This window comes from Bufo gargarizans, chromosome 1 (assembly GCF_014858855.1).
Source record: "Bufo gargarizans isolate SCDJY-AF-19 chromosome 1, ASM1485885v1, whole genome shotgun sequence".
NCBI classification, from domain to species: Eukaryota; Metazoa; Chordata; class Amphibia; order Anura; family Bufonidae; genus Bufo; species Bufo gargarizans.
This window is the reverse complement of record NC_058080.1, coordinates 288,222,200-288,249,186: the sequence shown is the minus strand read 5'-3', so window position 1 is coordinate 288,249,186 and position 26,987 is coordinate 288,222,200. Positions and strand designations below refer to the sequence as shown.

At 40.3% G+C, this 26,987-nt stretch overlaps 1 protein-coding gene across 1 annotated transcript in view; it reads left to right on the top strand.

The window, feature by feature from the left end:
- The window catches only part of PDE6B (phosphodiesterase 6B), a 103,433-nt gene that overhangs the window by 29,271 nt on the left and 47,175 nt on the right, over positions 1-26,987 (top strand). The window contains exons 5-12 of the mRNA XM_044278160.1: positions 887-961; positions 2,955-3,019; positions 5,122-5,188; positions 8,126-8,173; positions 10,489-10,638; positions 11,932-12,075; positions 17,145-17,210; positions 25,091-25,237. Coding sequence (XP_044134095.1) covers positions 887-961; positions 2,955-3,019; positions 5,122-5,188; positions 8,126-8,173; positions 10,489-10,638; positions 11,932-12,075; positions 17,145-17,210; positions 25,091-25,237 — 762 coding nt within the window. The remainder of the gene's footprint in view (positions 1-886; positions 962-2,954; positions 3,020-5,121; positions 5,189-8,125; positions 8,174-10,488; positions 10,639-11,931; positions 12,076-17,144; positions 17,211-25,090; positions 25,238-26,987) is intronic.

Genomic DNA, 26,987 nt, shown 5'->3' with positions numbered 1-26,987 from the left:
GTTGGCTGAGGGGTGGTACTAGGTTTGGGTTTTGATTTTGACTTCTCCTTCTTTTCACCCGTGGAAACAAGCCACTGGAAGTGGGTAACTGCTAATGTACGAAAACATACAAGCATGTTGGAGTCTACTGGTGGCGCCTGGATTTGGGTGTACGTTGTACAAATACGTAGTGATGGAGATGCTTATGTACTGCTGCCGGATGCTATGTGATGTAATATTTTTTTTACCTTGACATGTTAACAACCTGTATTTTATTCCTCTGACAGGGTACTGTTGTTTATATAAAAAATATAACATACTTCAGAAAAACACTACAAAAATATACTAAAAGCTAATTTCTCCTGAACACCAGCACTGACAATAAAAAGAAAGGTATAAATTTACTCCGCTTCATCAACCCTACAAGGTTATATGCCTGGTTGCATAGGGTTGATCCTGGTGACAGAGCTGCTTTAAGTTATCCCCTATCCTATTAGATCAGAGGACGGGGGACCTACTACTGGGACCCCTATGATTACAAGAACGGAGGCCCCATACCCCGTGGAGACCCCAGAATGAACCAGGAATGAAGTGGCCAGTGGAAACAGTTGAGTGTTGTACTTGGCTATTGCTGGAACTCCCATTGATATGAATGAAGCAGCCGGTGGCCCATGTCTAATCAGCAGCTTCATTCATTTTGGGGGGGGGGGACTCCACAGGATATAGGGCCCCTGTTCTCATGATCAGTAGGACCCCCACAAGTCTAATAGTTATCCACAGGATAGGGGATAAATTAATATATCCCGAATGCCACTTTAATCTACACTACTATGTCAGAGAAATGGTAACCAAGGCTCTAGGCTATGATTATTTCTAGCCATAAACTACATTTCCAACTTTTTTTTAGGAATTCTTTGACCTGTGGCCTGTTCTGATGGGAGAGGTTCCTCCCTATTCTGGACCACGCACACCAGATGGAAGGGTATGTTAACCATTAGTATGTATTTTTTTCATAAAACTTCCAAACATAAGGTAAGCAACATATCATACTCCATGGATCTACACGGTTGCCCTTTTTGTAAATATGAGAATCTTGTTTTAGGGCCCTTTCACACTTGCGTTGTCCAGATCCGGCATAGAGTTCCGTCGTCGGGGCTCTATGCCGGAAGAATCCTGATCAGGATTATCCTAATGCATTCTGAATGGAGAGAAATCCGTTCAGGATGCATCAGGATGTCTTCAGTTCCGGAACGGAACGTTTTTTGGCCGGAGAAAATACCGCAGCATGCTGCGCTTTTTGCTCCGGCCAAAAATCCTGAAGACTTGCCGCAAGGCCGGATCCGGAATTAATGCCCATTGAAAGGCATTGATCCGGATCAGGCCTTAAGCTAAACGTCGTTTCGGCGCATTGCCGGATCCGACGTTTAGCTTTTTTAGAGTGGTTACCATGGCTGCCGGGACGCTAAAGTCCTGGCAGCCATGGTAAAGTGTAGTGGGGAGCGGGGGAGCAGCATACTTACCGTCCGTCCGGCTCCCCGGGCGCTCCAGAGTGACGTCAGGGCGCACCAAGCGCATGGATCACGTGATCACATGGAACACGTCATCCATGCGCACGGGGCGCTCTGACGTCATTCTGGAGCGCCCCGGGAGCCACACGGACTGTAAGTATACCGCTCCCCCGCTCCCCACTACTACTATGGCAACCAGGACATTAATAGCGTCCTGGGTGCCATAGTAACACTGAACGCATTTTGAAGACGGCTCAGTCTTCAAATGCTTTCAGTACAGTTTTTCCAGATCCGGCGTGTAATTCCGGCAAGTGGAGTACACGCCGGATCCGGACAACGCAAGTGTGAAAGGGCCCTAACCTGTTGAAGACTGATCTACTTACCTTTTCCCCTTCCAAAAAGGAAACATTTTCTACTATTTTAGTACATTCGTCTTTTAAAAGCAATACCTTTTTTGTCTTATGGTTATGTAAATAGTTTTTGCTCCTTTTTTCAGTGATATAAGGGGCTTTATTTATATGTCATTTTTTATTTAGCATTTTTATGTTTTTTTATTTTTTTATACCTGGGAAAACGTAAAAATAAAAACATTTCTTTCATTTTTTATAGCACAACGTTTAAATAAAATTATGTTCCCTTTCCATAATGTTATCTTATTGCAACCTTGTCGCACTCTGTTCTGTTCGCTTGGAGTAGGGTTCCCGCCCCAATTATAAATGAAGAACAAGACTCCAGCGTGATTACGATAATCTTGATTTATTTTTATTGTATAGTTATTGCGGCTTTAAATGTTACGTTTCGGCCATGTGGCCTTCTTCAGACAAATGCCGCTGGTGATGGAGGGAGATCAAGTCTTCACTAGCGGTATCTCCGCAAATTTATAGATATAATTTTCTACACTTTGTGCCCCTCATAATGTTATACAAAATCTTTAGGGGTCTTTTGACATTGCATTTCTTTTTTTTTATTGCTGATTTCTCCTGTAACTGGGACTGACATATTAGCCAGAGTTTCATGAGGAATACAGCCCCTAGAGAAATTCTACAAGTCTCATTGCAGGTCTAATCCGGGTCTGCTAAGACACAGTATCTCATTCAGATACCAGTCTCCCAGCGATCACATGATCTCTGGGACCGGAGCAGGAAGTGGTGTTGCCGGTTCCTGGTCTGTATATACAACACTCATTTAGCTCTGTGTCTACAGCATTTGAGAAGCAGGGACAGTAAAAAAAAAAAAGAACCTTGCGTTTTTTATGGGGAACTCTGCCTTCACTGACAACAGGTTCTCCACTACGGCAGAATTTGAATCCCTGTGCAGCTGCTACCGCTGCATGGACATCCATTAACATTCTTGTGGCATTAAGTGTGGACCGCCCAAACATTTATAGTCAAGGGGCGATCCTGAAGTGATTAATCTAAACTATTGTATTTCTTTTAGTTTAACAACATAAATGCTTGTGTATTGTAGGAAATTGTATTCTACAAGGTTATTGATTACATCCTGCATGGAAAGGAAGACATCAAAGTTATTCCGTAAGTGTTAAATATCTGTACAGTTAGAATATAAAGGCAGGAATGTATTACTCCCTGAACTCTACAATTTTGGCTTTAAAAAACAGGGCTTTTGCAACATTTGGGGTCACTTTCACAAAAAAGTTTGTAACTGTTTACATTTTTACACCACTCACTCCAGTTTTAAAAATGGGGTGTTAAAACATGTTTAGTTAACTATGTTCATTAGTTTCAGTCCAGATTTTTTAACTAAGACATTTTAACTGGACTCAAGGAAACTGGCTTTAAATGTTAGGGCATATTTACACAAAAATGAAAAATGGCCATGTGATGGTTGCTTTTTTAACCCCCGTCACACAGCCAGTTTCAGAACAATGGCAGTCTATGGTGTATTCACATGTCTGTATTTTTTATCGGACGGTGAATAATATTAACTAATAGCATATATTCTATTTTGCCCATTTCCACAGCCCCCATACAAATTAATGTTTTTAATGGGCATTTTTCAGAAAGGCAATCCGTGAAAAAATGGCTGTGAAAAACTGACAGCTTAACCATCTTTAACAGCAGTTTTTTTCTTTGTTGTGTGAATTGCCCTCATGATAAATTTCACCCATAGAGCCAATAGAAAGCCTTTATTCCCTTATTAGCCCATTTTGTAACATATTGCAGTTAGGTTTACTATTAATTTGAATATTTTCAGAGCCATAATTTATTTTTATTTTTCTGTTTACATTGCTGTTTAGGGCTTGTTTTTTGCATGACAAGTTGTACTTTCTAATGGCACCATTTAATATTACATACAATGTAGTGGGAAGCTGGAATACAATTCCAAATTGGGTAGAATTGGAAAAAAAGCAATTCTGCCACAGTTTTATGGGTTTTGTATTTAAAGTGTTTCCTATGTGATAAAATTGACCTGTGCCCTTCATTCTCTGCAATCTCTTTATTTCAATAAAAAAAAAAAAATAATTGAATTCTTTTTTTCATTTAATTGCCTTATTCTGACACCCCCCCCCCATACATTTTTTATATTTGTGTCTATGGAGCTCTGTGGGGGCTCATTTTTTGTGGGGAGATCTGTACTTTTCAGTTATACAATTTTAAGGTGTGTATGACTTTTTGATCACTTTTTATTAAATTTTTGTGGGAGGTAGAGTGATGAAAAAAATTGCAAATTGTCCATTTAGTTTTTTTTTTTTCCATTACATCAGAGGCCATATTTACAGACCGGACTTCCGCCATACATGTATAGCGGATGTCCTGTAGGGGTTGCAATGGAGAGACTCATGGAGGGTTCTAATATATAGCCCCCTCAAATCCACTTAAGAACTGAATTAGCCCAACACCACACAACCACCAAATATGAATATCAAGCTTGGGAATTGGAGCATCATGCAATATAAGGTTTCTGAATACAGAAGGAATAATAAATGCTGCAAAGCACATGAAAATCTTTAAAGAATACCTTCTGTATAAAGCTCAAACTTGGAAAAATATATATTTTCCAGTAAAATCTATTTGCAGCTACACAACAGTGGCTTAAACAGAGTAATGTGTCCTTGTAGTCAGTGTCCAAACCTCAGTGGCTGGAGTTATAAATACCTGTGCACTCATGGTCCCCAAGCAATTTGACAAACCTTGAGATGATAAATGAGGGAAAATACAATGCCCACATATGCATAGCTAGCAGACACCTATCCAGACACACTCAGGTTGATAATTACTGCCAAAGACTGTTGCTAAGTTGAAAGGGTGAATTTAAATATTTTATTAATAATGGAACTCACTGTAGATCATTTGTACAGCTCATTTATATATTAAATGTTGAAAATGTTAACCTTTTCCTGTTGACCAATGCCCCAAAAATAATGCAATTTACTGTGCTTCAATGATATTCCAGAAGTCCTAAGAGTGCATAGTTTTAAAGCACAGTCTATTATAGTGCACATTTTATGTACATATTTGTCTTCAGTTGAAGACGATATTAAACAATTGTTATACATAAAGTACATCCAAAATAAGTAATACAGTAAAATGAAATTTCATATCTTTGGTGTCTCATGAGTTTTGCAATGTTTTGTCGCATTAATATATATTATGTTGTTTTTTTTACCATCAAGAAACCCCCCAGCAGATCACTGGGCTCTGGTTAGTGGGCTCCCGACATTTGTTGCAGAGAGTGGATTTGTAAGTATATATTATATTATTTGGAATAGAATGCTTTGCTATGATGTTAGCTTGGATTTCTTACCAAATCTGCTGTTTTGTATTGATATAGTAATTGTATATTTTATATTACTTTCTTTAATAAACACACATTAACATATTCTAGATTTTTAACCACAATGGCTGCTCATTAATATTAATTAAACGCTCCGTCCACCTTGCTCACTTCCACTGCTGCAGCGCAGATTTGAGGTGACGAGACGGGAGCTGCTGCACATCTGTGCCTATGTGCGCTCCCATGGTCTTGCAGAGGCCAGTGCTTTTTCCTACAGTGTGCAAGCATAACCTCCATTGGTGCAGGATTGCAGCGGAGGCCATAACCCCTGGAAACGAGCAGTGTATATTGAGATGATTAATGCCATTTTCTGAGGTGAGACAATCCCTTTTAGGACAATGCCCATTTTTGGTTTAAACAAACAAACATTCTCTCAAACCCACCTCACAACATTTCACTGTTTGTCAGCAGCACAATCCCTGTTTACACAAATCCGTCTCCGTACAGTATTAGTATGTATGGGCTCCGATGAGCTAAAGTAAGTTATTTGTGAAGTCATGCATGACTTAGTTATATAACCTCGGTAGTGGATTTTTAAAGTGGAAAACCACTTTAAAACTTAAAACCAAACTCGACTTTTATTCTGACTAGTACCTCCGAACCGAAGCTGAGTTCGGTTTCAAGCTTTAAAATGATTGTCCACTTTAAAAATAAATGATCAAAGTTATTTAAGAAGTCATGTGCGACTTCGACTCATCGGAGCCCAAACATTCTAATACTGTACAGAGACTAATCTCAGTACAGAATTATTCCGAAGTTTTGAACAAAGCGCGCTTCGTTCAACACTACTGCTGATCATCAGCCAATTTAAAATGTCTTTAATAAGCTTCTGCTGTAAGTATCATCTTCTAGTAGGTTTTATTGCATCTCGTCATGGCTGCCAAATGTGCAGAAATTTCAGGATGGTCTGAATAAATAAGGCACATTTTTAATGCTCATGAAAAAAAATAGATGTGGATATTTGAGGCTTCAGCAGATCATTGTGATTGCAATTATCATAATTTTATCGCTTACACTACAGCTGGTAATGAGTTCATATCAATATATTGAGCTATAGACATGTATTACTGATAATCTTTATCATACATTGTGGTTTTACAATTTGTTTGTAAAAAATGGTGGATGTCTGTGAAGTTTTCAGGATAAAAAAGAAAAACTCAGGTTGGCTGCATCTCATTTCAGAGGTTGATTGAGAGCAGCACTGTCGGTGGGTGTTTGGGAGAGGGGGAGCTGCAGGCAGGCTGGTAGTTCTCATGTTTTACTAGGAGGAGAAGATGGGGGCTCATCTAGGACCGATCAGAACCCTTGGGTGCAGATATAGTTGGTTAGGGGAGAACAGTGTGGGAGAAAAACATACTATATATGGTATATGGGCGAATGTATTGGGACATACTTAATCAGAATGAAAGAATGGGTTGTTCTAAAGAGCTCAGTAAGTTCAAACATAGTACTGTAATAAGATGCCACGGTTGCTACAAGTCAGCTTTTAAAAAATTTTCCCTGCTAGATATCCCATGATCAACTATGAGTAGTATTATTGCTAAGTGGAAGCATTTAGGAGCCTCAGCAACTGAGTCACAATGTGGCAGACCATGTAAAGTTATACAGCAGAGTCACCAAGTGATGCATAAAAATCGCCAAAGTTCTGCTGACTCAAAAACTGTGCACTGGGAGCTTCATGGCATGGGTTTCCATGGCCAAGCAGCTGCATGCAAGTCTTACATCACCAAGCACAATGCCAAACATCGGATGGAGGGATGTAAAGCATGCAGCCACTGGACTTTGGAGGAGTGTAAACGTGTTCTGTGGAGTTACGAATCACGCTATCAATCTGGAAGTTTGTTGGATAATTCTGGGTTTAGAGAGTATCAGGAAAATGTTACCTGCCTGATTGACTTGTTCTAACTGTAAAGTTTGGTGGAGGAGAAATAAGGCTACGGGGTTGTTTTCAGGGGTTGGCCTAAGTCAGTTTCTTTCAGTGAAGGGAACTCTTAATACTAAGACATTTTGGGACAATTGTCTTTGTGGGAACAGTTTGGGTAAGGTTCTTTTCTTTTCCAGCACAACAGTGCTAAAGTAAAGTCCATAAAGGCATGGTTGGGTGAGTTTGGTGTGGAAGAACTTGACTGGCTTGCACAGAGCCCTGACCTTAACCCTATCTGACAGCTTTGGGATGAACTAGAATGGAGATTGTGAGCCAGACTGTCTCGTACAACTTCAGTGTCTTATCTCACAAATGTTCTTCTGGATGAATTGGCAAAAGTTTCCATGACACATTCCAAAATCTTGTTGAAAAACCTTATCTAAAGATTAGAACTATGATATGTTGAATACTTTTGTGTTAATACATTCAAGAGTATTATAAGAGTAATACCTTTATTGGCTAACCATAAAAATATCATATTGCAAGCTTTTAGAGCACAAAGGCTCCTTCTCCAGGCAAACTTACAGAATGCGTTTGTACATTTGCCTGAAGATTAGAAGCTATTTTAGCTGCAGAGGGAGGACCAACTCCATATTAATGGCTATGGATTTAGAGAGGGGGGGGGGGGGGGGGTCATGAAAGTACTGTGTAGGTGTCAGAATACTTTTGTCCATATATTATAGTAACTATTGCCATGGCTCCTTCTAGAGCTGAGCAAAGTGGTAAAAATAACAAAGATGGAGCCTACAGAGGGGGGAAACTATTTAAAAATGCATAGGTGACACTCTAGTGAGGAAAATTCAAGTACATACACAATGACTATGTATTCTGGTAATTTCCTTGATTGATCGGTACACTTTAACGTGATCACGTAAACATGGAAAAGTAACATAAACCATATTATCATTACTCTTTGTAGATTTGCAACATTATGAATGCAGCTGCAGATGAAATGTTCAAATTTCAGGTAAAAATATATTCTATAAGTATTATAGTTCTTGTAGACAAAACGGACAGCACTACTTGCTTCATTTTGTTTCCTTTAATTTTACATGATTTTTCATTATTTTTGGTTGTTTTAAGGAAAAACATTTTAATGTGACCAAAATTTTTGCCATGCTGTCGGATCAAGGGCTAGACAGCAATAATGGCTAATGCCTTTGATCTCTCTGATAAGATGGCAATTGGAAACACTGACTCTTACAAAAAGTACTCCAACAAAGTGAAGTACTGTTGCAACACTTGTTAAAGGAACAGCCATGGCATGCTAGGCCATTGGCCTAGGCCTCCTTACTATTAGAACTAGTGAATATAGAACGTCATGGAAAACAGCTAAAGTAGTGCTGCATAGTCAGCTCAAAGTCTTTACTGACATTGCTTTCATGCTCTGAAGCTATTGGCTGAAGCCGCACCTCACAGACTTCCTGTTCGACCCGCCCCTCGCCTTCACTCTGCAAATAATATTGGTAATACAGAGAGCGCTATGCTCCATTTTAGACACTTTTTCAGTCAAAAGGGAGCAATTCCTGGACACAGTACTCATCTAAGAGAGGCTTCTATTAGGTGCACGTCCCTATTTAGGTCTCTCTCCATCCTCAGAACAACTTCAGACAGCACACCAGCTTTGCATTTTAAATATGCATATCTTTATTTTATTAAGCCATATGAGGTACAGTAGTCAGAAACGTCAGCAATGTTTCGGGTCTACATTTGAAACAACCCCTTTTCAAGCTAGTACTGTACCTGCGCTCCTCACGGCATGTGGCTGCCATGGCCATCTGAAGTTGTTCCTATGCAGACATAGTGTTATTGACTGTGATGTTAAAGTGGGTTTCTGCTTTGGACAAAGTCTTTGTTAGAAGAATTATTTGGGAATAAGCAGATCACGAAGCGTCCACTTGCTGGGTCCCCATCATTCAGCTGTTTTGTGGCGGAAAACCTGGCAGTAAGTGTTCAGCTTCCCTTTAGTGAAAGGATGAAATGAAGCATTAGCTAGTGCCCATGCAAATCAATAGGTTGCCTATTTAATGCAAGGCAGAGAGATCTTACAAAAGAGAGAGATGCTCTTTCCTGGAAAGCACTTACAATAAAAAAAAAAAAAAAAAGTATTAAAAAAAAAGGATGGAAAAAGTCGTAGGCAATAAAATACTCAGTGTTGAAAGGCTTGCAGCCATGGTGTTTCCTGTGCAGATTCACAAGCAGCACATGACTTTGCCTCTCTGACAAGAGAGCGCCATAGGGCTCAGAGAAGTCAATCTTTGCTTTAGCTTCAGCAATGTGCTTCTTCAATATTTTATATTAATTATGGTTCAGAAATGCTTTGGAACTAAATAATCAATACACATTTCTTACAGACACAGATGTAGCAAACCTTAACTTGACATTCGTAACCTGATGCACTAAACCAGGAATGGCCAACCTGCGACTCACCAGCTGTTGCAAAACTACAACTCCCAGCATGCCTAGACTATTTACAGCTATCAGCCTACAGCAGGGCATGGTGGGAATTGTAGTTTTACAACAGCTGGAGAGCCGCAGGTTTGCAAGCCCTGCACTAAACATTGATATTTTTCAAGGCATGTAATGTGTTAAAAGTCATTTTCACAGTAGTACATGAATTCTCTTTCAAAGGGTATAGTGTCTGAAACATGACAGTTACCCTTTAATAATCACACACTTCTACAGCTTAGGGTACTTTCACACTAGCGTTATTCTTTTCCGGTATTGAAATCCGGTAAAGGGTCTCAATAACGGGAAAACACTTCCGTTTTGTCCCAGTGCATTCTGAATGGAAATGAATCCGTTCAGTATGCATCAGGATGTCTTCCGTTCCATGCCTTGTACGGTTTTGACCGGACAAAATACCGCAGCATGCTGCGGTATTTATTTCGGCCCAAATCCCGGAACACCACCGCACTTGCCGGATCCAGCATTAATTTCCATTGAAATGTATTAATGCCGGATCCAGTACCAAGTGTTCCGGAAATTGACGCATCGCCATATCTTGTTTTACGTTCTGCGCATGTGCAGTTCTTTCTAGCTTTGAAAAAAAATTAAATACCGGATCCGTTATTCCGGATGATACCAGGATCTGGTATTTCAATGAATAAGTCTACCGGATCCGGATCCGTGACAAAAAAGATATCCCTTTGCATACGGATTTCCGGATCCGGCAGGCAGTTCCAGCAACCGAACTGCCTGCCGAATTCTTCTAACGCTGGTGTGAAAGTACCCTTACCCAGTTCTTTTCATCTTAGTAATTTATTCATGTATTTTTTAAAGAAAGAGCCATTGGACGAATCTGGCTGGCTTATTAAAAATGTTCTCTCAATGCCGATTGTAAACAAAAAGGAAGAAATTGTTGGCGTTGCCACCTTTTACAACAGGAAGGATGGGAAACCTTTCGATGAGATGGATGAAACTCTGATGGAGGTAAGCAACTGGTTTAGGTTATCATCATCATCCTACTGGTTAAACTGAATTCACTCATGGGTTAGGAGCAATAAATATGGTTTAGGTGTTTTGTGGTTAGTTAATACTTACCTGTGAAAAGTACAGTAGTTTAGTTTGTATGAATTTTTAGCTGCTGAATGTAATCTAATAATAGGCAGGCTAAGCCCGCTGCAGTTATCCTGGATCCTGCGGGGCCTAGAAAGGAGCCCAGGACTGTAAGGTCAGTAATCCTGACATAAGGTCACACTAGTGTTGCCCTAACCACAGCCTGTACCATAGAGACTAAGAACATAGGGGGTAATTTATTAAGACCGGCATTTTAGACACTAACCGTTGTGCTAAAATCTTCCTGACCTCTGCACAGGACACAGAGCATGCCTAGAAAAGCATGCTGTAAGGGCTCATGCACATGACCATATGTATTTTGCGGTCCGTAAAAAACGGATCCGCAAAAAATATGGATGACGTCCTTGTGCATTCCGTATATTACGGAACAGCTGGACCCTAATAGAACAGTACTATCCTTTTTTTGCAGACCCATTGAAATGAACGGTTCTGCATACGGCAAAAAAACGGAATGGATATGAGCCATAAATGTGCATGTGCATGAGCCATAAAGCATATCTCTAAATGCTGTTAAGAACAGCTCAGACAAGATAGCTGCCCCTATAATCATGTTCGGAAATAGAATAAAAAATCTGCAATCAGAAAATAAAAACAGATAAGAAATAAAAGATATAGTGTTGCTATGTGGTTTTAACTGGCTGGGGAAAAAAAATTGGTGACACATTAACTTTGAGTCTAAAGTTATGGTCACTTCTACAGTATCTTTTTGCCACAATACATTTGGTACAGTGGGGTGACAAGAGAAGACATATGGAAGAAGCTAAGACTTCAAGATCAGACTACACACAGTTTGTATGTAGTCTGTAACCTTGGAGACATAAAAAGTCTGTATAGGAACTGCAGACACAAAATAGTAGGAGATTTCAGACTATTTGTAAACTTGATGAATTTGTTCTTTAGATTTTCTTCAGATGCATTACAAAAGTAAAAAGAATAGGTATAAGGTGTACATATATACCCTTAAGATATATATGATACATTTAATTATACAATGATTAAGCTTCATTTTTGCATATAGCAGGTAATATAATAGGGTTAACTGAGGCTGTATGTGTAATATATTAGTATACAAAAATACATTACTAGATAAAAAAAAAAGTGTTTAATTATGAATTACTTAATGCTTAAATCCTACCCCCTCTGCAGTCTTTGACACAGTTTCTGGGATGGTCTGTTCTAAACACGGATACTTATGACAAGATGAATAAGCTGGAAAACCGTAAAGACATTGCACAGGATATGGTGATGTACCACATAAAGTGTAACAAGGACGAAATTCAAGATATTCTGGTAATTGGTATAATTATGTTACAAAGGATGCTGTGCAGGTGGCTCACTGTGATTTGACACGACAGGTGCACAGGTTCAAAGAAGAACCCCCTGATTCTGATAAATGTAGTATAGACTGGATAGAACCGGCACTCAAAACAATCGGATTGCACGTGGAAATTGAATAAAAATTTATTAAACAATCAACACTATATACTAGATGCACCAAGGTAAAATTCATATAAAATATATAAAAAATAAATAATAAAAAGCATATATCTCAGTGTTAGCCAAGCGAGTGGAGTTTTCTTAGGGCACAGAGGTCTGAAGTGCTACGCACAGAGGGCTGCATCCGTGTCCCCCCAAGTGGGTAGGCTATTGGATCACAGTCGTCTGTGACGGAGCTACACAGAGCTGATTGAATATTGTGCTTGAAATAGTCGCAGGTATTATTCACATATAAATTTCACATAAGCTTAAATGCATGTAAATAAAATCTTGTGCCACCGTATAGAGTAGGGAAAAAGGTGTTTAAAGGTGAACTGAGTTCAATTATCCATCACCTATAGTGATCTCAATTTCTGAGTAAACTGGAGGTGAGAAAGTCACTAGTCCAGCATGTCTGATCTCGCCGTGCATATACCGCCTTGCGTACAGCGGTTCAGTATGGTTCCACTTGAGTTAGTGTTACTCACTGTTTCCCGTGTGAATTCACTCGGTTAGGTCTGCGGGAGGTTTTCTGTCGTGGCGTCCCACGTTTCAGTCTTTCCCCGCTGTATTAGTGTCGGGTCCGGTTGTCTGTTTGGATCCCGTCTGTACTCTCGTGGGAGACCTATGTCAGCTGTTTCACTTACGTGAATTTCACAGCGCTTCTTGGTCTTACGTGAGTAAGTGGATAAACTTTTTAGTACATGGCCATGTACCGCTGCGATAGTTCTTTCACAGGTAATACGCCCAGACGCGTTTCGAGATATCTTATCTCTTCCTCAGTGGGTATGACCTGTGAGCTCTGGTCTCGCATTTTGTATGTTCTCATCTCAATTGGATAATTGATTTCACCTGTTCCAAAGCTTGTGTGGGAAAATGGAGCCTTGCTTTTCGTTGACCTTTACTTTTTCATATGTTGTTTCTACCTAAAACCCCTCTTACGGTGGCAATTTAACGATACCTTTCTGATAGTGTCAAGTCTCTCTGTATACATATACGCATACATGTATCAGTTATACAATCGAATATGGGAGATATATATGACTACATAAAATACATACAACCAGATAGGATACATAAAATAGGGATGTGTCAAAAAAGGGGGACACTTCTTAATTATATTAATATAAAAGGCAGTAGCTTATAATGCAGGGGGATGTTATTATGTCGGCATTGCGTGGGAAATGATTGTACATTTACGTGTCTTACTATACGGGTATCCACAGTATTATCAAAGAGGATTTTGATCCTGAGTGGTGGATATCGGTCTATATCCTCTTGAGGGCTGATTAATTCGATATTAGAGTACTATTGTGATTTTGATTTATTTATAATTTTCAAGGAATGGTAGATCTGTTTCTCTTTCTTAATAATCTTTATTCCTCAGTTTTGATATAATTTCTTTTTACTATTGCGTTATTTTTCTTTTTATATTGCGTTTTTTTTTAAAAGTTTTTATGCGGTTTTTATTAGAATGCGTTTTTTATAATTTTTTTTTTTTTTTTTTTTATATACAGAAGGTCCTATTTCCCTTCTAGTGGAGAAGTTTTTCAGCTCAATCGGAGATATAATATTTTCATTTTGCTATATATGAAGAATCATTACTCCCTTTTAGTCAATTTTTATTTTCGGTCCATATTGCTGTGGATGAATTTATACTTATGCTCAATTTTGTTTTCCTCCGGTATTTTATTTAGGACTTATAATTTAGATGAAGCCAAAAATTTCCAAATCTGAATTTAACCCTGCAGGGAGAAGGCTACCAAAATCATAGATCCTTCTGGACTCAGCCCGTGACATTCTCATGATGTGGTTACCTCCTCTCCAGTGTATGTCCACCTTTTCCAGGGCCACAAAAGAGAAACCCTTGGGGTCACTGTTATGCACCATTTTAAAGTGCTTGGATAAGGAGTGGTTTTCATATCCTTTTCTGATATTATTTAGATGTTCTGTGATCCTCACTCGCAGGGGTCTCTTAGTTCTGCCAATATATTGTTTTTGGCAGGGGCACTGGAAAAGGTAGACAACACTGGAGGAGTCACAGGTCAAACAGCCCTTAATGTCTAACGTAAATTGGTTCTGAGTGGATTGTACCCTACTTATCTTTTTTGGGAATGTTGAATGTTTACATCCCGAACACCTCCCACATCTGTAGAACCAATTCATCTTCAGCCATTTTTGAAGTGTAGGTGCATCTTTTTTCTTGTGATTGATTATTGAAGGTGCTATTTTTAAACCTAAATTTGGTGCTTTGGTGAAAGTGATTAATGGGGAAGTGTGTAACATAGGTCCAATGACCCACACAAGCTTTGGAACAGGTGAAATCAATTATCCAATTGAGATGAGAACATACAAAATGCGAGACCAGAGCTCACAGGTCATACCCACTGAGGAAGAGATAAGATATCTCGAAACGCGTCTGGGCGTATTACCTGTGAAAGAACTATCGCAGCGGTACATGGCCATGTACTAAAAAGTTTATCCACTTACTCACGTAAGACCAAGAAGCGCTGTGAAATTCACGTAAGTGAAACAGCTGACATAGGTCTCCCACGAGAGTACAGACGGGATCCAAACAGACAACCGGACCCGACACTAATACAGCGGGGAAAGACTGAAACGTGGGACGCCACGACAGAAAACCTCCCGCAGACCTAACCGAGTGAATTCACACGGGAAACAGTGAGTAACACTAACTCAAGTGGAACCATACTGAACCGCTGTACGCAAGGTGGTATATGCACGGCGAGATCAGACATGCTGGACTAGTGACTTTCTCACCTCCAGTTTACTCAGAAATTGAGACCACTCTAGGTGATGGATAATTGAACTCAGTTCACCTTTAAACACCTTTTTCCCTACTCTATACAGTGGCACAAGATTTTATTTACATGCATTTAAGCTTATGTGAAATTTATATGTGAATAATACCTGCGACTATTTCAAGCACAATATTCAATCAGCTCTGTGTAGCTCCGTCACAGACGACTGTGATCCAATAGCCTACCCACTTGGGGGGACACGGATGCAGCCCTCTGTGCGTAGCACTTCAGACCTCTGTGCCCTAAGAAAACTCCACTCGCTTGGCTAACACTGAGATATATGCTTTTTATTATTTATTTTTTATATATTTTATATGAATTTTACCTTGGTGCATCTAGTATATAGTGTTGATTGTTTAATACATTTTTATTCAATTTCCACGTGCAATCCGATTGTTTTGAGTGCCGGTTCTATCCAGTCTATGGTATAATTATGTATTTGTGTACATAAACTATCAGTAATTCTTCTCCACAATTGGTATATCTAGGACCACCACATATGCAAGTTTGCACTTGGTAAATTTGGAAAAAATAGGCTCTGCCTTGAGATTGCCCATAGTCAGTCCGTAGTCTAGCATAATCACTGCAGTCAGTCTATAGTCTAATGTAAATGCTATGGTCAGTCAGTGCACAGTTTAGCATAACTGCTGCTGTCAATCAGTCCATAGTCGAGTGTAAATGCTGCAGTCAGTTGGTTCACAGTCTGGTGTAAACACTGCGGTCATTCATTACATAGTCTAGTGTAAACATTACAGTCAGTCTATAGTCTGGTGTAAATACTGCAATCAGTAATTCCATAGTCTAATGTAAACACTACAGTCAGTCCATAGTCCTGTGTAAAAGCTTCAGTCAGTACTTAGTCTAGTGTAAATGCTGCGGTCAGTCCATAGTCTACTGTAAACGCTGCCAGTCAGGATTTTGTGTGGATAGAGAGGGAGGATATGGGTGCGAATATGGGAAAAGGATCTGAAAGTGGTACAGATAATAGTGTCAGTGCAGAGGGTTGACCTCATTTGTTAGGGCCTCAGTGAGGAGGGGGGAGACATGATGTGGCTGAGCTGTGTGAGAAGTGTTGGGGGAGCATGAAGGGTCCAGAATCTAGGGGGAGAGAACAGAAAGAACAGAAAGGGGCACTGGAAAGCACAGCCTGCTAGGGACTCTGTGAGGGGAGGGGCAAAGGGAAGATGCCACTGAGAGGGTAAGCAGGGAGACAGTGGGTGCCAGGGGGCTATATGGGGGCATGTGAAAGACATCTCATTAGACACCTCATCACATAAGAGTGGACATCAGAGGCACTTGAGGGAGTAGACGGCCACATAGAAATACATAATTCCACTGAATCTGCTGCCTTAACTTAACACCGAATGGCACCAAATTTTGGGGAACCCTGACCTCCCACCCATAGTCACACCAAATAAAAAGCGTGTAGGAGACCCTCATGCAGCCGCTTCAAGATGTAGGGATGCACACTTCCTTCCTCGTCTTCATACCTGATAGCAGCATGTGGCGCTCACTTCCTGTATTACTTTTATGCCAACAGGAGGCAGCATCACTGTGTTATCCTGCCACTTACTGGCAATTGTGTCTCCTCTAAAACAGGAGATCATTATAGCGTTCCGAGCGCTGCGCTTGCCCCTCTTCATTGCAGCCCTTGTACAGTGCTAGGAGTTAGCGGACTGCACGTAAAGCAGCTGCTCAACCCTAGCGGAGGCGCTACATTCTATGTAGTAGTCGACGTCTGGGGCACGAGCCCTTTAAAGGGCGTCTGTCATCAGGAACATGGTTATTAAACTGGCTGACTTTAGACATGTGCTAATAATGTCAGCTGAAGCTAACAGTTTTTGTCCCTTCTTCCTATGCGCCTCTGTTTTTGTGAAAAATAAACAGAGAAAATCTTTAATCTGGCCTTAGGCCTAAGCATCTTGTAACTTCTGCAACTACTATTTGATATAGAATGTTATTTTGGGATTTTTACAATATTTTGAAGTGTTAATGTGTTTCTTTACTGTTTATCTGTTATTTTAGTTAATCTTGTTAATCTCCATCAATCTCCTTTTCCAGCCATCTCGAGAAAAACTTGGAAAAGAGCTTGAGCAATGTGATGACGATGAAATTGCACAACTACTTGTATGTATAAACTATAGCAAACATTATACCTAGCACTATTGCTTTTAATGTTCGGGGAAGTAGTGAAGTCACATTAGCCTAATTACAACCTATCCAACTGATAAAATAAAGAAAGAATATAGGTACCCTACTACCACTGATATTACAAGAACAAGTGACAACTGCTGAGACTGCTACTATAGCCAATTTATAAGCACAACTGCCAGTAATCTACCAAACTATCTCTGAAGTAATACAGAAAACCAGAGGCACTCACCACTCAATTCTTGGTCACTCAATAAAAGGAATTTTACCTGAGAAGCACACTAGAGTGTCGTAGTGAAGATATTTCTAGGATATTCTAGAGAGACAGGGGTAAAGAGGGTGGAAGCACTGTGGGAAGACCCTCTGGCTGGTAGTGTCTCACATGGAGATTGTGCTAAAAAATATTGTTATGTCACTAGTACAGTAGAAAGTGTTAGAGACAAACATCTACGTTCTTCCTCAGAAAATATAAAAAGTACCTAGATCCAAAGTCTACAGTGTGTAAAACATAGAAAGCACAGATCTAAAGTAGCAGTACAAAACATTCAGGTTTTTAATTTATTTTTGTGAGATAAAAGATGTAAAAGGGTGGAAACAACTAGTAAAGAAATAAGTAAAACTGTTACATTTTAAAAAGGCAAAAATGCACCATAGAGCAAATGCTGTAGCTCAGTGTCAAACTATGGTCGAATGAAGTAGAAGTACAGTAAAAATGCAACAACTGTCAATTCATCTAATATATAAAGTTGAGTGTATGTGTGTATGTACAGTATGTCCGCTAAAGGAATCCGCACCGTTGCATTTACAATCACTAAATTTGGCACACAGGTACATCAGGTGTCCGGGAAGGTTTTAGACCGGGTCTCAGCTCTCTAGCACGTATCGTTCCTGAGATATATAAAAAAATAAATATGCATTAGCCAATAGAAGCCTAGTCACATGTTCCTTATCAGCCAATAGAAACTCGCAGGCCCTTAGTCTCCATATACACACAGTTTCTATAAAAACCAAGCCATTTTTCTTCACTGCTGTAGGTCAGCTTTAAAGGGGCAGGGCTCTGTGGATGACACTGTTAAGGGAGCGGAGTGCTGTGGAGGTCACAGTTAAGGGGGCAGGTAGGGTTGCCACGCTCAAAAGACAAATTTTAAAACCCTGCCCCCAAATCCTGCTAAGCCACACCCCCGACCTGACGGGGATTGAAGAAAGGTAAAAATCTACTTCTGTCAGCTGCAGGGGTGGGAGGGACGGTGACTTTCTCCCTGCAGCTCACGCTCAGACAGCACAGTGCTGCTGTCTGAGAGTGAGCTGTTCAAAAGGACATCCCTGTGCTAGTCCATCTTACCTGAAATACGTTATATGATGTTCTATGTCTCACATTTATAAATCAGTTTATATCAGTTGTTGCTTTTTTACACTGCACTCCCCAAAAGTTTAGGTGGCATGTCCTAAAACTTTTAGACAGATTTATTACTAAAGCCACAAAATGGAACAAATCATTGCCTACTCATAAGGGGGGTACTTTCAATTTTCTGACTTTATAACACTCTAAAATCTGCTAAGTTAATTAACAGGCTTTTTAGTCCCTTCCTGACATAGCTGGGCTTGTTTTTTGTAGGACAGGTTGTACTTTCTAATGGCACCATTTAATATTTAACCCATAGGATACCTGCACTGTGCATGTACGGCACTGGTATCAGGGTCACAAATCCCAGCGCCGTACAGCTACAGCACGGGAGCAGGAGTTGCACTCACCCAATCAGCTGCAGTGGTCCGGCAGTCACAGATAGCTGGAGTCCTGCTGTATTAACCCTTGCACTGCCACAATCAGCGCTGACCGCAGCACGTGCGGTATCCTGTCGGGTGCGGGTTTGGCCATCAGTTCCCCACGCTGCTATGATGGGGACCCGATGGTAGGAAAGGCAGCCCGAGGCATCCTTAGGCATCGTGGGTGCCTTCCGTGAGAGCCTGTGAGATCCAGCCCCCTGGATCTCATAGGCATGAAGCTGTAAGTGTATTACAGTGAGTAATACACTTACAGCCAATGCATTACAATAAAGAATATTGTAATGCATTGTAAAGGGGATCAGTCCCCCAAAAGTTGAAGTCCCAGAGTGGGTCAAAAAGTAAAGTGAAAAATGAAGGTTAAAAAAAAAAAAAGTTTTACAAAAAAAAAGCTTCCTTTTCCCAATACACTTAAAAACATAGGGGAAAAAAAAATAATAATAGACATATTAGGTATCGATGCGTCTGTATCGACCGGCTCTATAAAAATATCACATGATCCACTCTGTCAGGTGAACGGCGTAAAAAATAAAATAAAATCAGTGTCACCAATACCAAGTGATCAAAAAACAGTCATCTCATCCCGCAAAAAATGAGCCGCTACCTAAGACAATTGCCAAAAAAATAAAAAAAAATAGGGCTCTCAGAAAATAGCAACACAAAAACAAGATTTTATTCAGTTAAAAGATGATTTCACTGTGTAAACCAAAAATAAAAATAATAGACATATTAGGTATCACCACGTCTGTAACAACCTACTTATAAAAATATTACATTATATGCCACCTCAGGTGAATTCTGTAACAAAATAAAAAAACACACCAAAACAGCCATTTTTTTCATCTTGCCTCTCAAAAAGTTTAATACCAAGCGATCAAAAAGTCTTATGTACCTCAAAATGGTACCAATCAAACCTTCACCTCATCCCACAAAAAATGAGCCCCCATATAAGTGAGCCCCCACTTTAAAATGAGCCCCCACTTAAAAAATAAAAACTAATAGCACCCATAAGCCAATCTATCAAAATCTGCCCTGCAAAAGCCATATGGCACTCCTTCCGCACATATGGAGTGTTGCCATATTCAGTAGAAAATGGGTAACGAATTATGTGTGCTTTTTCTCCTGTTGCCCCTTGTGAAAATGAAAAATTTAGGGCTAAAGCAACATTTTATTGGAAGAAACTAAACTTTTCATTTTTGCATCCAAGTGTTTCCAAATTCCGCAAAATGCTTAGGGGGTCAAAGTGCTTAGTACCCCTTAATATATTCTTTAAGGGGTGTCGTTTCCAAAATGGGCTCACTTTTTGAGGGTTTCCACTGTAGGGGTACATCAGTGTCTCTTCAAATACAAAACAGAGCCTAAAAACCATTCTAGCGAAATCTGCCTCCAAAATCCATATGCGCTCCTTTCCTTCTGACCACTGCCATGTGCCCATAGAGCAGTTTACCGCCACATATGGGGTATTTCTGTAAACTGCAGAATCAGAGTTATATATATTGAGGTTTATTTTGCTGTTAACCCTTGCTGTGTTAAAAGAAAAAATAATAACATAAAAAGTCTACCAAAAAAGTGAAATTTTGAAATTTCACCTCCCTTTTTCTTTAATTCTTGTTGAACATCTCAAGGGTAACAAAGTTTGTAACATCAGTTTTGAATAATTTGAGGGGTGTAGTTTCTAAAATGGGGTCATTTATGGGTGGTTTCCATTACACAAGTCCATCAAAATCACTTTATAACTGAATCGGTGCTTAAAAAAATGGTTTTGGAAATTTTGTAAAAAAATTTGAAAAATTGCTTCTAAACTTCTAAGCCTTTTAACGTCCTAAAAAAATAAAATGACATTTACAAAATTATGCCAACATACAGCAGATATATGGAAAATGTTGATTATTTTATAAATAAAGGTGAAATATATTGACTCAAATTTGCCACTGTCATTAAGTACAATGTGTCACGAGAAAACAATCTCAGAATGGTTTGGATAAGTAAAAGTGTTCCAAAGTTGTTACCACATAAAGTGACATATGTCAGATCTTCAAAAATCGGCCTGGGATTTAAAGGGAACCTGTCATGTGGATATTTGATTATAATCTAACTAATTATATACAATCATTAACTACTAAAAAGTGCCTTAGATGTATTCACTTACTGGTGTGACAGATGGTTACCTCATAATATACACACAAAGATGCCGCATGCCGCATGCCAATGAGCTGATTCGAGTCCAGTGTGATGTCATTGAGTCCAGCGTATATTTAATTAACAGCTATAGCCACTCCCCTGCCCACCTGCTGCTGATTCCTATGGAAACAAACTGTCATTCAGCAGCAGGTGGGCAAGGAGAGTCAGGAGCTCATGAATATTCATGACTCATCATTATCAGCTGGAGCTTTTCAATACAAGATGTTGGCAGATTGACTGGGTCAATTAAAGAAAGTGACCCAGCATTTTGCTAAGCAAATCAATCACTTATGTATGTTGCCCTTAGTTAGGACACCATAAAACTGGTGACAGGTTGCCTTTAAGGTAAAAAGTGGCTCGGTACTGAAGGACTTAATATGATGTATTAGTTAGTTAGAAAAATATTAGCGGGGTGGAATTGAAAACAAAAAATGCAATTGTACCATTGTTTTACAAGTTTCGTTTTTATGGTGTTTTTTCTTTTTTTTTTTTTACAAAAATGGCGGCTACTAAGTGAAATTAAGAAGCCCAGGAATGCAATATGACTCATAATGGTATGCAGCCAGACAATCAGCAGATGGCCCTCCCCTGTGATGTCACAGCCCTACAAAAAGCCTAAACTCGCCCAGTCTCTGCTATTTCACTGTAATCTGAGTATAGTGTGTAGCCTTTAATTGTGGAATATTGGATTAGGAGACTGCAGGGACAGTGCAGAGGCAATGTAGGGAGATCATAGGGAGAGTTTTACACACTGTAGGGTGAGAATAGGGACAGCACAAGGAGACTGCAGGGAAAATGCTCTGTAATCTGATGCTGAAGGGATCCATAGGAGACGGCCTACTTTGCATCAATCCTGGGGTAGGGTAAAGAGCTATCTAATTGAACAGTGTCCACCTAGTTTAATAGATAAATTTCATTAGGCATTGATTATGAAATTGGAGTGAATAAGCTGTGTAATTAAACTGTTATTGGGTGTCCAACTTGTTTATTAGATAAGCAATTCTATGAAGCCTAGATTCTTAAATTGGGGTGAATAAGCTGTTTAATACTACTGTTATTGGGGTGTCAACCTTGTTTAATAGATAAGAAATTATATTATTTGATTCTCAAATTGGGGTAAATGCGCTGTTTATTTTTACTGTTATTGGGGTGCCCATCTTGTTTCCTAGATGAGCAATTGCATGAGGTTTTGATTGTCAAATTGGGGTGAATAAACTATCTATTTTTACTGTTATTGGGGTGCCCACTTTGTTTCATAGATAAGCAATTCCATTAGGCCTTGATTATAAAATTCAGATGAATAAGCTGTCTATTTTTAGTATTATTGGGGTGTCCGCCTTATGTAATAGATAAGCAATTCTCTTACACCTTGATTCTCAAATTGGTTTGAAAAAGCTGTCTATTTTTACTGTTATTGGGGTGTCCACCTTGTTTCATAGATAAGCAATTCCTTTAGGCCTTGATTCTCAAATTGGGGTGAATAAGCTGTCTAATACTACTGTTATTGGTGTGTCCATATTGACATTGAATAACTTATTTTATATATACACTTACTGTACAGTAAGTCCAACAAAGAGGTCCCATAGCAGTGCTATAATGTTGCTGTAGCCAGCAGACGTAGCTGCAGAAGAAGAAGTGGGGGAGGGGTTGCAGTCGCCGCAGCAACAGGCCAGAGCTTCCACTGTCATCCAGCCATCGTGTTTTGCTTACCAATCCCACTGTCCTGTTATGGTATACTTGGTCTTCAACATCATTCCAACTGACAGAGAACTGATGGCTTGCAACCGAGGAAGGCCGTAAACTATTTCTTGATGATGCAGTAGGACAGGAGCACTCCCCTGTGTAACTTCAAAGTTAGACAGTGGCAGCTCATGCGTGACACCTGCCATTTGCTTAGGCCCTTTGAGGAGGCCACTTTATTTGTCAGTTACCAGGACTACCGGATGAACAATGTAATTCCACTTCTATACGTCCTAGAGTAGATAAGTCTAGCTGAACAGGGGATAGGAGACGTGGCACCTACATCTCACTGCCACCTGAGCCCTGTGGGGGCTGAACTGACAGTGGAGGAGGATGAGGACGAGGAGGACATTCAAGCACAAGATAAAGGTGGTTTATCTGCATAAGCAACAGAAGAGTAGCAGGAGGAGCATGAGGAGCTGGAGGGCAAAAACCAGGCAGATGACCCAGACAGACCATTGCAGTATGCAGTGGAGATGGAGGCAGGGAGTCCCTCCAATTTGACCAGATGAATGTCGAGTTGCTTGAGTACTGCCAGCCTCATTATCACCATTCAGCAGGGGGATGACTACTGGCTTTACACAATGTAAGGCCTTCGCTACCCGGCCACCTGCTGAGAGGAATGATAAACTCAACTCCTATTAATACATCCTATGTAGTCGGTTGGTGGCTGCCTACGTGCACCATCACCCATCCTCACGAATGTCTGACTGGGAGTACCCTCAGTTCTCACACTCCAATTGCCATCACTGCTGGAGGGGGATAGGGGGGCAGAAGCAGCACCAGCTCCATCAGCAATAACTTGAGTTTTGGGTCTCTGATGAGCACGTTTCTGCACCTGCCAACTGAAGAAACCAGTCAACAGCAGAAGGACATGGAGCAGAACCTGAACAGTGACGTTGAACCTTTTAGAGACTGAGTGCCCAAACTGCAACCCAAAACCCACTTATTTATCGCAAAGTGCCAACACGGCAATTTAACCTGAATACCAATATAGTAATATCTTCCATGTACTTCATCAATAAGCTATAATAGCCTGCCTACATTCAATGTGCTGCCTGCACCGTTCATAGTACGTCCTGCGCTGATGAATGGCAGGAAAAGTCTAAGGCATATTGGTACACATTACACTTTTTCCAGGGCGTGGGTGCCCACAGAGAGGGCTCTGAGTGCCACCTCCTTCATCCATGCCATAGGTTCGCAACCACTGTGTTAGGGCATACAACTTAAAAAAAAAAATACATTTATATTTTAATAGTTCTGGAAGCGGAAATACCAATGATGTTTATTCTTTCAAGAATATGGAAAGGAGTGATTTGAATTTTTAAAAACTTTGAAAACTTTTAACTTTTTAAAATGTATTTTTAGCCTACCTAGGAGAACTGAACATTGGATAATTAAATCACTTATACCATAGCTTGCAATAATATACGTTTGCAGTCTATGGTAACAAGTTTGGCTTCCTATTAAGCCCAACCTAAGGCAGCTGCCACAGTTGTAATTGACCATGTTATCTTAGGGATTAAATGTCCACTATTGGAGTTTTCCCTGGTCACAGACACTGCCAGTAGGTGCCTGCTGTGTAAAGATGCAGCACACACAGACTCCTGAGCAGGCACCATCTTTAAAGATGGGAAAGGGTTAATAATAACTTTAACTCTGCTCAATCAATTTTTTAAGACAGATGTATGAAACACTGGTTTTAATAAATCTGCCTCTGAATTCTGACAGTTTGATCTGCAAACTGCCACTTATAGTACAACACATAAGAGCACATACCGAGAAAGAGACAGATTGTAGTCAGAACTGTAGCGAAACCAATCCAGCACCAAAAACAGCCCAATAAAATCCACAGTTTATTTCTTGAAAAAAATGCAAACATTAATATGCAGTTCTGAAAACCTGATAGGAGTTACCATGCACAGTTATTGTGAAGAAAAATGAGTGACCAGGAATTGTGTTTTTTGCCTTACTTTGCAGTCTTTCTGGTTATAGTCAGAAATGTGAGTTTCCTATGGAAAAACGAAAACATTTTTTCAAGACAAAATTTTTTGGGGGGATATTCTTAAAACCATACTGCCATTTTGATAACTTTAATTAATTCCAAATTTATATATGTGTGTCTGAATAAATTGGTGCCATTTTTTTTCCAGAAAAAACATTTGCCAGGACCTACCAAATTTGAAATATATGAATTCCGATTCTCTGATTTTGACTGCACTGAAATAGAGCTTGTAAAATGTGGAATCCAAATGTACTATGAACTTGGTGTGGTAAAAAAGTTTCAAATTCCTCCTGAGGTAAGAAATTAAAGGTAAAATAGCCTCATAACATGGTGGTAAACCAGTACCACTACCCTCTATTGCATAGAATGTAATACAGTCCTAATCAAAAGTTTAAGACCACTTGAAAAATGGCAAAAAAATGGCATGATTTTCCTATTTTATGACGTAAAGTCATGATTTTATGACAGACACAGAGGCGAGTATTGCTTTAACCCTTTTTTAACTGAACCACCATAGCCGCAAAGAAAAAATGAAGTACAAACAGTAACCATGGCAATAACTCCTTCTCACAGTCTCTGCATATATGGACCCTTACGACTGGGACCTTCCTCTTTCTTTGTGGTACTGACACCAACGGGACGAAAAACAAACTGTTACAACTTGAACCGGCTAAACTTCAACTGTTGCGCAGCATCCGAAGATACTTGAACCTTTGAGCGGAAACTGCAGGATTAGAGATGGAGATGGGCAATCTTGAGGCGTTGCAAAGCTCAGTAATGCAGAGGTGTCGGGAAAATCGCCTGAATAGAAGAAACTAACAGACCTATTACTCGCGCCAGATGCCGCAGGGATATCTTAAGAAGAGCAAGGGTGTGGCGTATATCCTTGCGAATAGCACAAACTTTCGTCTGAGGAAGACTGAGAGTTTCTCTGTTGATGATAACCCCGATGCTGGAAAGGAGCATTATGGACATCTCTAAATGCTCCTGAAGGTCAAAAGGATTTTGGGCCATGAAGAGAATGTCATTTAGGTAAATGATTAATCGCGCTCCCCGGCTGTGAAGCCACGCCACTACTGGGCGCATCAGCTTGGTGAAACACCACGGGCGGACGAGAGACCAAAAGGTAGGCATGTGAAACGCCAGACATGACCATTCCACCGGAAACTGAGTAAATCTCTGGAGGCGGGTGCTACCGGGACAGTCAGGTACGCATCTTTGAGATCTAGCTCTACCATCCAGTCTCCTGGAAGAAGCATGTCTCTGAGAAGATGGATACCTTCCATTTTGAAATGGCGGTAACGAACAAAAGAATTCAGGGATTTGAGATTGATAACGGGACGCAACTGACCCCCTTTCTTTTGCACCAAGAAAATGTTGCTAATAACCCCTGTGTGGGAATTGGGTGGTCCGTTCTATAGCTCCCTTCTGATACAGTGCCGTCAGTTCTGTGTGTATAAGAGACCGTGTCGTCTCGGACAGTATCATCGGGTGTGGAGGGGGCAGGTTTAGGGGGGACTCTACCAGATCTATATGGAAACCCCGGATTGTGGACAGCACCCAAGGATCGGAGGTGATGTTTGACCACACATGAAAAAAGAGACTGACTTACCATATGGTCGACTAGAACCCGAATTTCCCCTGAAGCCTCTGAATTGGCCCGCACCGCTTCAGGAAGGGAAAAAGGCTGGTGTTTTTTGTCTTCCATCGTTGTACTGTGTGCGAAGGAGCCTCGACCCATACCTCGGGTCTGAAAGGATGAGCGGCCGGACAGACGGCCCCTTGAACTGCCGTCCCTGGTAGAAAAACAACCATGGAATACTCTGTGCATGGAAGATTGAGCCTATCTAAGGCAGTAAAGGCCCCCACAAATTTGCCTAACTCCTTAATGAAGGAATCACCGAATAGGAGACCTTGGGCGTCGTTGCCCGTTTTGGTCCACGCCAGATTGTCCAGTTTGGGCTCAATTTTCATTAGGATAGCCTTATGCCTTTCAATAGCTAGGGACGTATTTACGTTCCCCGCGATACAGATGGCCTGTTGAA